Source organism: Micromesistius poutassou, assembly GCF_964030765.1.
Source record: "Micromesistius poutassou genome assembly, chromosome: 17".
Taxonomy (NCBI): Eukaryota; Metazoa; Chordata; class Actinopteri; order Gadiformes; family Gadidae; genus Micromesistius; species Micromesistius poutassou.
The window spans coordinates 11148580-11163579 of NC_140287.1; the positions used below are offsets into that span (position 1 = coordinate 11148580).

Genomic DNA, 15000 nt, shown 5'->3' on the forward strand with positions numbered 1-15000 from the left:
GCACATGTGCACTTTCATGCGTTTTAAAAACGGTTTGCGCAATGGAAGTGAAACCCAAGAACACGCGTGGGACGGACGGACGCGTGTTGAGACCCATGGCTTCTCCAGGGTGTCTCCCCTACATCCCTACATCTCAACCCCTCCCTCCCTGCCTGCAACACGAGGAACACATCCACACAGACCCCAGTTTGAACCAGGCTATTTAAGGCTCTGAGTCAATGACGTGTCAGGGAAAAGAAAAGAAAGACAGAGCATCGCCGGCCCCAGCCGCACATCAACAGCCTACTGTTGACAGCCCCGCTTTGTAGTGGCTGTGCCTGGGCGGGCTGCCAGGAGGGCTGGTCTCTCTCCCTCCGGCTGCATCTGAAGTGGCAGATGAGAGCGCTTTGAGCACCGCTCCTCAGGCACGAACAACAGAACGCAGAATCCCCCCCCCCCCCCCCTTCACTCCCCCTCTACCTCACCCTCTTCACTCCCTCTCTCTCCTCCTCCAATTGCCCAGTTTTTGATCCATTGACAGATTCTTTAAAACATCCTGGGACTTGCAATAGAAAAGGTAAATAGAGAGAAACTTCATTTATCACAACGCTGTATACGTTTATTCTGTTTCTTGGAATCCTTCACTTATTCCCTTCCTCTTTAGAGATTCAAGTTATCAGCAAACATTATTGCTAAAAAACCAAAAGGCCTCAGAGCTGTGACCGCAGGACCGGTTATTTCTGTATTATTCCCCAGCTGTATCCAAGCCAAACCCCACTAACCCCCCCCCCCCCGCCCATGGCAGCAAGTCCTCCCACCTCCTCCCGTCCTCTCTGGTTCTCCTCTGTTCTGGGGGTCTCCAGAGCCACGGGGGTCCAGGCCTGCTGCCTCAGAGGAGGTCCGACCGGGACGGAGGCAGCGCTGCTGATTTACCCAATTTTATTTATTTATTTTTTAATTTGTTCGCCTGCTGCAGAGCACTACAGAAAACTCCTTTCTGCCTGTGAGTTCTCTGCGCAGAGAACCGACTTTATCTAATATACAATATTAGATAAGGTAATTCATCTGTTGATTGTCTCTAATGACATCACACAAGTAGGAAGTGATTAGCAAAAATCCTGCATGGAAATGTACATAAAAAAAAAATCGGAATCGAATCGTAAGGTGCCAAGAGATTCCCACCCCTTTCCCACCCCTACCCATAACCCTCCTTCCCTGCGCCCCATCAAGGCCGGGGCAGTATAAACTGGAGTAGGCTCCTGGCGCTACACCGAGGCACCCCTACTAGCAGGAGAGGACGGTACAATGCAGAGACAATGTCAATAAAGTCGATCTCTTCTTCCCGTCTTTCTCTCCCCTGATGCACCACCTGCTGAGTCTCTTTGCTCATCTCTTCAATGTCTCCTGGTTTATATTAAACCAACCAAGTACATTTGATGGTCATATTCTCACCAGCAGACGGTGAATACTGGAAAATAAGCAAAGATTTAAGCAGACGTTAAAACAGAACAGCCCTTATTATATTAATCCACTTCAGCATTAGTGTCTTTCGTTTTGGATTGCTATTGTATTCATTTGTCCTGTTTTAGGATCACATAGTTATGACTCCTTTGAATGGTCCCCCGCCCCCATTTTTAAACTGGTTTGATGATTCACTTCCACACTTAAAAGTTTGGCTTCCAAATGTGAAGCCGCTGTCTGAGGCTCCTAGTGTGTAGTAGACTTCTCATTCTTCTCCTCTCATCCATTGCTGCAGGACAACACACACACACACACACACACACACGGTCATGTGACCTGGGCAGCTGTTGACGTCACTGATGTTATCTATCATGACACACGTGACACATGCACGTGACAGAAGGCTTGACCCTCCCCTTGAGGGGAACCAACAGCCCTGGTGGAACACTAAATACAGGCGCTTTTAACGTCAACACTGGGAGACTTCTGAACCCACAGCAAACGTGTGGGTTCACTACGATAACAGCAGAGCCCCGAGGGCTATCGAAGAGGAGCTGGCCTCATGATGCCTTCTATTGTTTCTGGGGGGGGTTCTACGTCTGTGCACCGACCCTGAACCATGAATAGTTAATGTAGACACGTAGACGCGCACACGTGCACACACACACACACACACCTGTTTCTTATGGGGTCTGGATTAGACAGCTGTGTCCGGGTTCTGAACAGAGCTCTGCACTGTTCCCGGGTAAAGGCCAGGTCTGCCCCTGACCCCCCTCCCGGACCCCCTCCCCCCTATCTGACTCATTCATCTGGGGCTATCTTCCTTCTATTAAAAAAAAATATATTTTCTTGGATTTTCCCAAAGCCTCAAATAGTCGACACTCAGCTAAAGCAGAGAGTACGACTCACGGGGGGAGGGACGGTTGGGGAGAGGGGGAGAGAGAACTCACCCAGCAGAGGGAACTCGTCACAGGGGGACGGAGGTAGGGTGAGGGAGGGGGGAGAACTCACCCAGCCCAGATACGTAGATGGCCTTCACAGACTTCTTCATCTTGTACAATACACTGCGGTCGACATCCAAAGCCTGCAGAGACGGAGAGAAAACCAGGGATGGTGAGTGTTTTAAGGTTTGATCAGACACATACAGTACGTCTCGTTACTCCATCACGGCTTCAGCTGTCAGCTGTCACTTCACGGTGTGCGTGTGCGTGTGCATGTGCGTGTGCGTGCGTGCGTGCGCGTCCTCTGACGTCTCCTTGCTCTCTGCCAGTGATGCATTATTGAACAGAGAGCTATAAATAGACCACAGCTCCCCAATCAATCTAGTCTGAGCACAGAGGGGGACGCGTACGTGTGTGTTTGTGTGTCTGTCTTCATACGCAGGTGGTAAGGCATGTTGGGGCACACACACACACACACACACACACACACACACGCGCGCAAGAGTGCCAGAGCGAGACAATGTCCCACTGTACACCTGATGACCGTCTCAGGGGGCTCAAGGAAATTAGGTTTTTGGGGGGACTTTATGTTTAGGTCGCTGCAAACCAAGACAGGCTGGCGCTGTGTTTTTTTCCTCTCCCTCAGACACAGCAGAGGACCACTGGGCCCACTGTAAATAGAGCTACACACACAATGGCTTCCATTCAGCTGCTGCTTCTCACACACACACACACACACACACACACACACACACACACACACACACACACACACACACACACACACACACACACACACACACACCTAATATAAATTTTAAGGGCATTTCCTCGTTTTGATGCAATAACCAGAATCACTGCGAGTGCCCTCGCGTAATGGCTGACACAAGAGGGCAGAGGGAGGGAGGGAGTGAGAGAGAGGAGGGGGAGGGGGCGACCGAGAAGGAAGACCGGTAGACAGACAGACGGAGACAAGTAGGGTAGACACAGACTGGTAGGGTAGACGGAGGGAGAGACAGGGATAGAGAGAGTTGATAGAAGAGTCGAAAGATGTGACAAGAGCGCTGAGAGCGCTGTAGCTGGATTAATACGAGTGTATAATGATGAAACACCAGTGCATCATCAGAGCTAATAATATCCAGGCCTATTCTTCTAGGAACGTGTGAGGCTGTCTGATGTTCGCTGTAACAAGCCCGCTCTAGGGCTGATCAAAGCCCAAGGAAAAACTGATTAAAGCAACATGAAGTCAGTCTTCCTTGGGAATACGTGTGTGAAGTTGAAAGCCTTTAAGTTTTAGTTTGGACTCCGTGTTGATGTGAGAGTGCAGAGCGTACAGGGAGCAGGGAGAGGACCCTGGTTCAGACCATCAGCAGGAGGTCTTTATCTATGGTTGAAGACATTTTTCAATTTCAAGTGTATTTCAAAAAGCTTACTGTTAGTGACCACGCCTACATCTAGAAACCCTTCTCCAGCGCTGTGTGGCTCCAGCCTTGGTCCAGTAACTGAATCATCTGCTCCACATACCATCATCTCATTAGGTACACCCACTCCCTCACCTCCCCTGGGACCACACGCACACACGCACACCTCTCCTGAGAAAACATCCCGCTGTACCGGTTCTGTTAAAGCACCCTCTGACCGGCCCACCAGCCACAAGGCCAGGAGCGAAGAGGAGGACCGCAGGGAGGAGACCAGGAGGAGGAGGACAGGAAGAGGAGGAGGAGGACCGCAGGGAGGAGAGGAGGGGGAGGAGGAGGACCACAGGCCCAGGAGGAGACCAGGAGGAGGACCACAGGGAGGAGACCAGGAGGAGGACCACAGGGAGGAGACCAGGAGGGGACCACCAAGTGCTGACCCCCTCCAGTGGTGTTTCATGGAGGCTGGAGGCCGCTGGGTCTGTGGCTCCTCTCGCTATCTCCCTCCGTCTGTCTTTCCTCCTCAAAGACATACGGAGCTGGCGTCTTCGCCGGCAGAGGTTCTTACAGACAAAGAAAAAAATGTAAAAAAGATCCACCCAACATCAGGATCTTTGCAGAGTTCATACTGAGAATAATCCAGGATTTGCTTCTTAGCGCTACACCAAATCTCCATTGATTTCCTCTCCAGCACCTCTCCTTAGTAGGCTGTTCTCCACCTGAGAGCCTTTCACTGAGCCTTTCAAACTCCACCACTCCGGTACAGACCAGTTCAACGCGATCCGTTTACAGATAGCTGTAGCCAAATGAGCCACCAAACAAGCACCCATCGATAGATTACTGAATATTTGAATGCCAAAGCTTTTGAAAGCGCTCCAATACACAGACATATAGATACAACTATTTCAACGACATCGACACACTTGGCAGAGCCAGGGCCCTTACGAATGTACAACCTTAATCCTCGACAGTTGACAAACTTTGTGTTCTGTGTAAGTGTTAGCTCACCAATAAAACGTTATTCTACACGCTGGACAGAAGGTGAGGGCCACAGGAACCAAGCGGGGCCCTTCTATTGTGAGGACTGTGAGGGACCCATTGAAGCCCGGCTGTAGAGAGCAGCTGGGCCCCCAGCGAAGGGCCCGATTGTTCTCGGGGCCGGGCGTACTCAATGGAGAGATTTATAGCGACCCGTTTGTTTTGAGGAGAAAGCTGTGGTTACACTCGCTGGGAGGCTCTTCGGAGAGGAGAGCGAGGTTGAGAGCACTGGTTTCCTTGGGATCGGGTTTTAAAAAGGAACTTGTGAGTTCAGGAAGAGATGGTGAATTGATTTGGCTGGAAGTCAATATCCCTGTATAACTGTATTATCTGTTTGAGTGGTACAGAAGGCTGGGTTAGGAAGCAGCTGTACCTCTCTGCTACATTGAAACTCTCCACGCTGAATGAGTTGTCGATCATGTGATTGTATCGGAGCTATAGATAATTATAGCTCCAAAAACAGTCACCAGAAATGATTGGTCGAGCTGATCGGTTGCCATGACAACAAGCATTAGCTTGTATTAGCTTGTTGTGGCTCCTTGACCTGTTCTATGCTTAATGGTTGACCCCTCGAACTACATCACCAATCAGCTTTAACATCAATATAACCAGCCATGGCTTGCATTTGTATATTGACACTTTAATGTAAGATTGTTATTGACCAGGGAGAGCTCATCTCGACACACACACACACACACACACACACACACACACACACACACACACACACACACACACACACACACACACACACACACACACACACACACACACACACACACACACACACACACACACACACACACAGAGAAGCAGTCACTTGAAAATGTGCTCCTGCAAATGAACAGCGCAGCTAAATTGCTACATTTGCATTTCTCTCTCCTCATGGCAATCGAGCTAAATGAGCATGAGCGCGTCCTAATTGTCCTCATAGTGAATGTGCCTGTTTAAATAAGCACTGGGAGGTACCGGAGTGATCTGAATTAATCCTTATGTTTATGCATTACCTCCCCATCATCATCAGAGTGTTCAGCAGCAGCTGCTGGTAGCTAATCTAGAGAGACCCTCGAGTCCCAGGGGGCTGGTGTGTTTCCTCCACGTCGCCCCCCTGAACCCTCAGAGGGGACCACCATATGGGAGCAGGGGTTTGATATTCTAGATGGAACGTATTTGTTCATTGGACATGAAAGACAAAATGATACTGAATACCAACACAGTAAATTAAAGATAGCAGAAGATTGAAAAATAATGAACAATGGCGTTGTCCTTATGACTATGTGCGTGCGTGTCTATTGTTATGACTGTGTGTGAGTGGGTGTGTGTCCTTATGACTGTGTTTGTGCGTGCGTGTGTTGTTTTTTCAGGACGGTACCAAAAAAGAAATCAAAATGGCTTTTCATTTCCTTTAACCGGCTCTAAACGCCTTCCAAACTTCCTGCTGAGCCAGCAGTTACCACCGCCGGATCTGAAACCAGAGGCCAGTAGTCTACACTGTGGCCCTGGATCGACCCGCGGGGGCCAAACAGAGCAGCCCATTGACTCTTTGTCACCAGGCTAACACGACCGCTAAGCCAGTGCTTAGCTAGCTCAGCCAGGCAGACACGATTCTGTCTGCTGGCTGGAACCATCCTTGTTATGCACGGCTCACTCGGGAGTTCCCTTTCCCAAGGTCTCCGCCGCCGAAGCTGGGCGGGGGAACGTGCTCAGGGAGGTGGAAGGGGCTTTGCATTGCCCTTATTGTCTGCCTCATAGCGATATCCAACTCTGTAATGTTCTGCTACTTGTGCGTGACTAGAACTCAGAGGCCTGCCTCCGCCTCAGTCATACCAGCTCAATTGAGTTTGGAGGGTTTAAAATGATTTAAATGTCTGCGAATGATACTCTCCGGAAGGCGGAAAGCTTCATTTTCTGCAATTGATGCGAGGGCTGCGTTTCACGACAATGTAAGACTACGAGCCAGCATTATCACAAAGACTAGGCCAATGCTGACAGAAAGAGGAAATCAAGACAAAGTAATCTGAGTGAAACAGAGGGGGGGGGGGGGGAGAGAGAGACGATGACAAAGCTGAAGTAGAAGAAGGAAGGGGGTGGAGAGAGCGTTGTGAGTCCATCTCCACTTCCTGCTCTCTGGGCCTGGAGAAGAAAGGCATTCCAGGATGATTGCATGTGGCAGAGAGACTGACAGATGAGGCGGTCCCCCTGCCTCATTGTTCCAGTGGGGAATCATCTGCAGATGACAGCACGTCTGCCGCGTTACTACAGAGGGCCTCCGTCCACCACAACAAGCACCCACACGGGTTTTGGTTGTATAACAAACCGTCCACTCTACATTCTTAAGCCTACACAAATGCAGACAGACACAGTTTTTTTTGGATCCAAGCCTGCCTCTCTAGAGCTCAAATCCAAAAGAACACTTGTAATAGTGTGTAAAGAAACACATGTGTGTGTAAAGTGTAAAGAAACAGCATGAAACGCTCCCTCACACGCACTGGTCCCTGGAGTATTCTGCCAAATAGCCTCCCGTCTATAGTCTCCTGACCCCGTCTGATCTCTGCAGCCTCCCACCCCCGGTCAGAGTCACACCAAGCAACCTGCCGGCCACAGACTGCGGACATAAGCCAATAAGAAGGTCATTGTGGCTCAAACGTGCCAACACAATACCTTTTGTGTAGGCGTGTGTGAGTATAGCGTGTGTGTAGGCGTGTAGCCTGAGTGTGTATAGACGGGCACATGCGTGCGTGTGTGCGAGTGTGTGTGTGTGGATGAGTTCCACAACCTTACGACCTACACCTTCACACAAGAAGTAATCGATGTGTGAGTCATTAGAGGGATGACATCACCGACGCGGTGATTCACTTTGTGTCTCCACTGGGGCCACGGCCCCATCCTCATTCTGACACTTTCAAAGTTAGCATCTTTCCATTTGCTATCCGGTCTCAGGAAACACAAAGCCAGGGAACATCCCTTTGTGTGTTCTGTGAGGAATGCACACACACACACACACACACACACACACACACACACACACACACACACACACACACACACACACACACACACACACACACACACACACACACACACACACACACACACACACACACACACACACACACACACAGCGTTAACAGTAAGCCTGGAAGGTAGGGTTTACGCGCTGCCGCACTAAGTAATGATGTGTAGACGCAGTGCCAGCCTCTCTCTGCGGGGCGCTGGTAGTAATGGCACACAGTGCATTAGTGCGATTGGAAAACAGCTCTCTTCGTCCTTCAGTCATCTTCCCCACACCTCCCCCCTCCACTCCACCCCCCTCCACTCCAACCTCGCATGATTGGCTCTGCCTTTTAGACCCCAGCTTAAGGTGGGGGTGGTGGCGATGCCGCACTTGGTTGCACCACAGGGGGTGAGGTGAGCAGGGGTCAGTCCCGCCTTAGCCAGGGGCTCCAAAAGACACAGCGGTGGGCACGCGATGCATTGCACGACAACGCTGGTGACAGGCTCCCCAGGTCTAGAGGAGACTCACACACACGCACGCACACACACACACACCCACCCACCTCCCAAACTCAAACCCAAACACTTGAAAGTGCATTTCGTGTGGGGACTTAACGACCCGACCCCGTTGGTTTGCTCCCCCAGTCCTGCTGAAGTAGGAGCAGGACAGGGACCCAGACAAGTCCTGCTGCCCAGCGGCTCGGCTCTGGGAGGAGACCTGCTCCACAAACAGCTCCTTATGATGCAACATGTGGTTGAACAGCGGATGAACTCCTGCTCGGGGTTCACCGGCACGAGGCCCAGATGCCCTGCAGGGAAACCTGCAAGTGGTTTAGAACACGTGGGTCGGATAAACCGTTGACACGCAGCCGTCCTCCACCAGCCTTGGAGACGAGAGGCGGGAGACCCCTGGAGGAAACTGGCTCGGTTGGAGAGGGGGAGTCCAGCTGATTATTAGCAGCAGCAGCAGCAGCAGAGCTGATTTCTTCCTGTAATTTCTGAACACGGTGCAGACTGCTGAACACGCAGACTGCTGAACACGGTGCGGTACAGACAGATTTAGAATCCCGTCTTAGAAGGCGCCGATTCACCAACGTTGTCCAGTGTGGGGAGCGAGTAAAGTCAATATTGGGCAAGCAGAGGGTGTCGTCTGGGACGACCACAGGCTCCAGGCTCCAGGGCCCCAGGACAGGCTAACAGGGACTCAGCAGTTTCAGTGTTTGGGGTCAGGGGCGGGGGGGTTAGATGGGGAGTGTGTGTGTTTGGGGGGGGGGGGGTGGTTCTGAGGGGGCAGGAGAGGGAAAGGGAGGGAGGGGGTGGGTCACTTTTACTGTGCCCCATAAAACAGTTTGACACACTCCCGGTAGACGTCCACCCAACCCCCGCCTGGAGGTGAACACAAACCTCCACTCCATGTTGGCACAACATGACTTTAAAGGCTCTTTCTCTGAGCAGGACCATCGGTGGCACTACATGGTGATCCAATCGCAGGACCCCTTCAGGAGCGTTGGAGAGACCAGGCCTGGTAGTTTGGGGCCCGGCCGTTAACACCACGTGCCAGAGCTTACACTCACCGCAGGGGGGAGGACAGAGCTGGGGTTGGCTGTTTTAAAGAGCTAAAGAAAACAAACTTATGGTGTACCCCCACCCTACCCCCCACACACACATTGACTCCACCCCCCACACAAACTCCACCCCCAGACACGTACACACACACATCCACCCCCACCCGACTCTCATGCCTTCAACACCTCCGCCACTTTAACCCCTGTTAAAGTGCGCGACTGAAGTTTATTGCGTTCTTTAGTATCATCAGCTGACTTTCAAGTACGATTAAAGGAGTGAGCAGCAAATCAACAACAGGGGAGGGGGGGGGTAGTAAAATACAAGACGAGAAACCTGAATGAAAATCATAGGCTTGAAACACACACACACACACACACAAAGTTGATATTGACAGAGAGAACTGCAACTGGAGGTGATAAAGTTGACTTGATGCCTTGGTTATAAAAAGAAAAGGCGTGTGCACTGTACTAAGAGGGAAGTATCAGATGAAGTGTGTAAAGCAGTGGGGGTCTGATGGAGGCAGAGCTGGAGGCACAGCTGGGCAATGAGCACCAAATGTTCAGCGCTTTGAGGGGGAAAGCAAATCCTCAGACCTCCTCTGTTTGTTTTGTCTCCCCTATTCTCTTCTTCCTCTGTTCTACTGAGCTGTAAGGACCTCACATTCTACTGACCTGTAAGGACCTCACATTCTGCTGACCTCACAGGGGATCGTGTTCTATGGTTACTGTCCACTTCAAAGAGCCAGGGAGACGCTTAAAACAAATGACGCACTTAAGTCTAGAAAATATCAACTTACAGAGAGCGTGCACGCGTGCGTGTGTAGTCTTCAGCCTCAAAGGGAAAGCACGAGTCTTAAAAAGGAGTCATATCATGTCATCTTGTCAGACCTTTCTAATAGTCACAGAAACGTGGCTCACAGGACCTTAGGTCTTAATGTTGGACGCTACAAACAGGACTGGTTGGGATTCATCTAACGGGACGGCAGCCCAACCCCACCCCCAGCTGCAGGCCCACATGGGACCCAGACACATTACTAAAACTAACATGTTCAAGACCAGTTCCCCAGTTCAGCTTTCCATTATAAGACCCCGCTCCAGTCTATGAGCTGCTGTGAAACGAAGAGCATCTGGCGAGGACCCTCAGGAGAATGGAAACACATAAAAAATAAGTTGCTTACATTATGGACCCAGTACATCAGAACCCAGTAATACTGCAATCAGGTAACATCCGGTTATATAGTTATTTGACTTTGATGGTGTACAAGTAAAAGTTTTCTAAAACCAAAATAAACATGAAAGGGATCCAGGATGTAATCACTTCACCAGGAGGAGGGGCTCACTGCGTCTTTACTGGATGGGAGCATGCGGTCGCATATTTCATTTAGTAGACATTAGAAAAGTGAAAACACTCCAACCCCAGCAGTAGCCCACCCTCAAACAAACACACTTTCCTCCACCCTCTTCCTCCTCCTTCTATCCCTCCCACTCAGCAGTGCTGAGAGACAAACAAATCAATGAGGAGTTCATTAACAGAGAGCCGCTCCCTCCTGGAGACCACTGGAGACCTGGGACTCTCTGACGGGACGGGGTTTACATCCCCTCAGCGCCCCCGTCCAGGGTCCCTAACCCTGTAACCTCAGACCACCCCCACCTCCCCCACAGTCACGGTCCCTAACCCCCCCTCCAAGGCCTGCTGAGACCAGGGTTCCCCAGGGTTGTGTGGACCAAACCGCCCACTGACTCAAACCTTGCCAGGCAAGATGATGGAGCCCAGACTGATCCCTCCCCTCTAACACCCACTCACCCGACTTTGGACGGAAATAGACTTTGTTAAACGTTCCTAATAGCCCCAGGTACAGCCCCAGGAGTGAGGGAGAGAAAGAGAGGCTTGGCTAGAGCCCACTTAAGCAGGATCTGGGCAGCAACCAGCAAAGGTTGTATTAAGTTGCTGAGCGGTTGAGTGAACGCCTGCTTCTGCGAACGGACATCCCTTGAACCTCTCGGTCTGGGAGAGGGGGCTATGGTCGGGACATATGTCGGGTCTATGCAGACATAAGGCCGCTGTGTGGGTCAGGGGGAGGGGGCTAGGTTCGGGGCTATGTTTAAGCAGACATAAGCCCACTGTGTAGGTCTGGGTGAGGGGGCTAAGGTCGGGGCTATGTGAATGCAGACATAAGCCTGCTGAGTAGGGTGAGGAGGCCATGGCTGGGGCTAAGGCCGGGGCTGTGTGAATGCAGACATAAGCCCTCTGTGTAGCTCTGGGTGAGGGGGCTAAGCTCTTGGCTGTGTGAATGCAGACCTAAGCCCGCGTGTGGCGCTGGGTTCAGATCCCCTGCCGGCCACCTGCTCCGGGGCAGCAGCTGCGTGGCTGCAGCCGTTCCCGCCAGCAGCAGCAACGGCGAGAGGAATCTGGCGTGAGGAGGTCAGCCCCCTGGCCTGGGAACCGCTCCAGCACCAACACATGCTGGCTGGCTGACACACCAATAAAGCCTGGTGGGGGTGGTGGTGGTGCTGCTGCTGGTGATGGCGGTGGCAGGCACACAGGGCCTGTCTCACAGTCAGGGAGGACAGGCTTTGGACCCGGGCTTTTGGGCTTGGGGAGGAACAATGGATTGATGAGAACACAGGAGGAGCGAAACGGCCACCGGGGAGTCCAGGAGATAAAAATAGAAGACGTCTTTCTTGGTGCGTGGTGCCAGCGGCACTCAGCCCACACACCGTCAACAACTGGTGGGGAGGAGAGTCGTCTGTGAACCCGAGCCAGGAGATGTGTGATCCGGCCCCGGGCCGCAGACAGCAGCAGTCTGGGCCAGCAGCGGTTATCCACAGAATCCTCATATTACACACAATATGCCACACACACCCACCACCTCAGTACGGTTGGAGCAGGGCCTTATCATCGCACACAGAAGGCACGCCCGGCCCTCCATCGGATGAATTAACAGCCTCATGTAAGAGCTAGGAGTAATGGTTCCATCCCACAAATTGAGTTGTGACAAGCCCCCACCTTCCCCCCGCCGTACCTTGATATAAATAATTCAACAGAGAGAAATGAGCAGAGTGAGGTGGGGGGGGGGGGCTGGTGGGAGGGGGCCCTCGTCACTGGAGGAGCTGTAGCCCCTCGCCGCGGGGGGCACGGCCCACCAGTGAGCCAGTGTTGTGGGTTATTGTTGGTCTCTGGCCGGGCCCGGAGAACTGGGAACGTTGAACAGTAAATGAGATGGATAATCACTCAGAGATCAAAGGGCCGAGGGCCGACAGTGGTTTCTATGCAACGGGTCTCTGAGACTAAATTACAAGCATGCGTCCTGCACCGCATGAAACACTAGAGGCGGGACATGAGAAAGCAGCGTGATATCTGGCGGTAAACACATGCAGCTGGAGCGTTGGTTACCATATTGACACCGGAGTCATTTTGATTAATGTTTCCATGTTCGGACTCATATGGGGTTGCTTATATTTGATGCTCGGAGTGGGCTGTTTCTGAAACACACACCCAATACTAACCCACTCTGTGCCACAGAGTGAAAACAGTTGAAAATCCATTTATAGCATCAATGCTTTTGAGAAGCAAATCAATAAACTAAAGTGTAGATCACCTGGGTATTCCACACAAAGAAGGTCTTCAGAATATTCTGGGGCCAGTGTGGCACTGAGCAGAGACAGGAGTGGAACAGGAGACAGCTGGATAATGTGCATTTCAATAACATCTCTGGTATAATGCAGTAGATACAAGAGACTCAACAAGTCCCTGGAGAGGAGAGGGACCAAAGCGGAGTCCAAAAGGCCAGCTCCTCTCCCAGGCATGTGGTGCTGTTGTACTAGTTCAACAGACCTATTGAGCAACCCCCCCCCCCCCCACGGCATAGAGTCCGGATGCATCTCCAGTCACATTGAGAAGCTCACATGAACCGTTACAAGCTTCCCCATTCGCTGACCTTCTGCCTTCAGAGGACGAGAGCAACAAAGGCGAACAGGGAGTATTCATGTTTGGGTCAGGGCAGTACAAACTTACTGGCCAAACTGGTTTTATAGCTGTGGTATTGAGAGGACGGCAGGACACACACACACACGTCACACACAGTAATTAAGTAGTTTCTAAGTAGTGAATTTTAAATGCCTTCCTAAAGATAATAAGGTTATTTCAGATGTAATTGATTACAGGGATAAATAATTTAATAATTTAAATAACAGTTTGGTCCACCCAAATTCCTACTGGTTTTATCCCATTGCCTGTCGATGTCTTCATGGAAACACCAGAGGAAGAGGTCAAAGGTCAGAGGTCCTCCTAAATAAGGGACTTTGTCATCCAAACCGGATCATGTTGGAATCTTAGCTATGCTCTTAAAATGTGCTCTCCATTTTGGTATTTCATCCCTCAGGATTTAGCATCAGAACCTCGAAGTCGTTAGCCAAAGACTCCGGGCCATCTGGGGTAACAGACTTCCATGCTAATCACAATCCAATGACAAATTAAAAACCTGCCTTGCCGAACACGGAGTCTCCGAACACGAGTCCTTCAGCCCTGAGGCCAAAGACGGTCCATCACTGCCAAACATTGCCACCAGAATGACAACTGAACCGGTGTAAAAGCCCCGGTTCATTGTGCGTGATGATCCTGCTTTCATTCATGACATGCGTAGTAACAACTGTAACATTGATAACCCAAGAAATTGTCCACGCCCTTCAGGGGGTGATTGGACTCATGAACATGTAACCAATCACATTCAGGGCTACAATGGCCCTGGCTAGCTCTTAGGAAACACAAAGTATAACCGAGCGAGCAGGAAAAGCACAAGAGCAAGCATTTGTACTCTCAGAGTAATCATTTGTTTGCACAGATCTGTGTCATTCTTGCTCACCAGTTTTAGCACTGATATGGTGCCAAAGGTCTAGAATGAAGTTCACCTTCTTTTTTTTTTTGTGTGTAGTTTTTGGGGGTGTGCAAAGTGTTTTCAACTGCTGTGAACTGGTGTGTTTGTGCTCAACTCTGACTGTAATCGATAGTACTACATTGAAGCATCAGTGATACCTCATGTCCAGTCGACATGTTGCGCTCAGGGAAAATAATAACCTAGCAGTTGACAGAAACCACCAAGAACTCCAGAAGAAGGGTGTCAGTAAGACGCCGCTCCCTGGCTGACTGTGTCCTCAGTCACTGTCAGCACAGCAAATCTGCCATTACAAGGTAAAAAGGGCATCTATAATACTGCAGCTTCAGTGGAATATAATATGTGTTCTCTTATTGAATAACCAATTCCTATGCAGAAAAAAAAATGCAAAAGGAGGAAGTTATTATAGCCGATACATAACATTTCCCTCTTGGGCCATTTCATAATGCTATTTTTCAACATATTACGAAAAATAACCAAAGGTCCTGAGATGACCAGACGGTGCAGATTCCAGTGGGTCTGATGTAGAGAATGAGAGAGAGGTTCCAGCCATAGCCAGCCAGACAATACACGGATGTGTTCCTGCTCCTGGCCGCTGTGTGTGTGAGCGGGCCGATGGAGCGAAGAGAACCAGGCCTGTTGTCCCAACAAGCTGGCCTTGTGTTGATCAGGGAGGATAGGTCAGCCTAAAAACAACACAGGGGAACAAAAGCTC

The 15000-nt window shown here is 50.8% G+C and overlaps 1 protein-coding gene across 1 annotated transcript in view; it reads right to left on the reverse strand.

The window, feature by feature from the left end:
- The window catches only part of asap2a (ArfGAP with SH3 domain, ankyrin repeat and PH domain 2a), a 46515-nt gene that overhangs the window by 29205 nt on the left and 2310 nt on the right, over positions 1 to 15000 (reverse strand). The window contains 1 exon segment of the mRNA XM_084482324.1: positions 2452 to 2524. Within this exon segment, the coding sequence (XP_084338450.1) occupies positions 2452 to 2524 (73 nt within the window).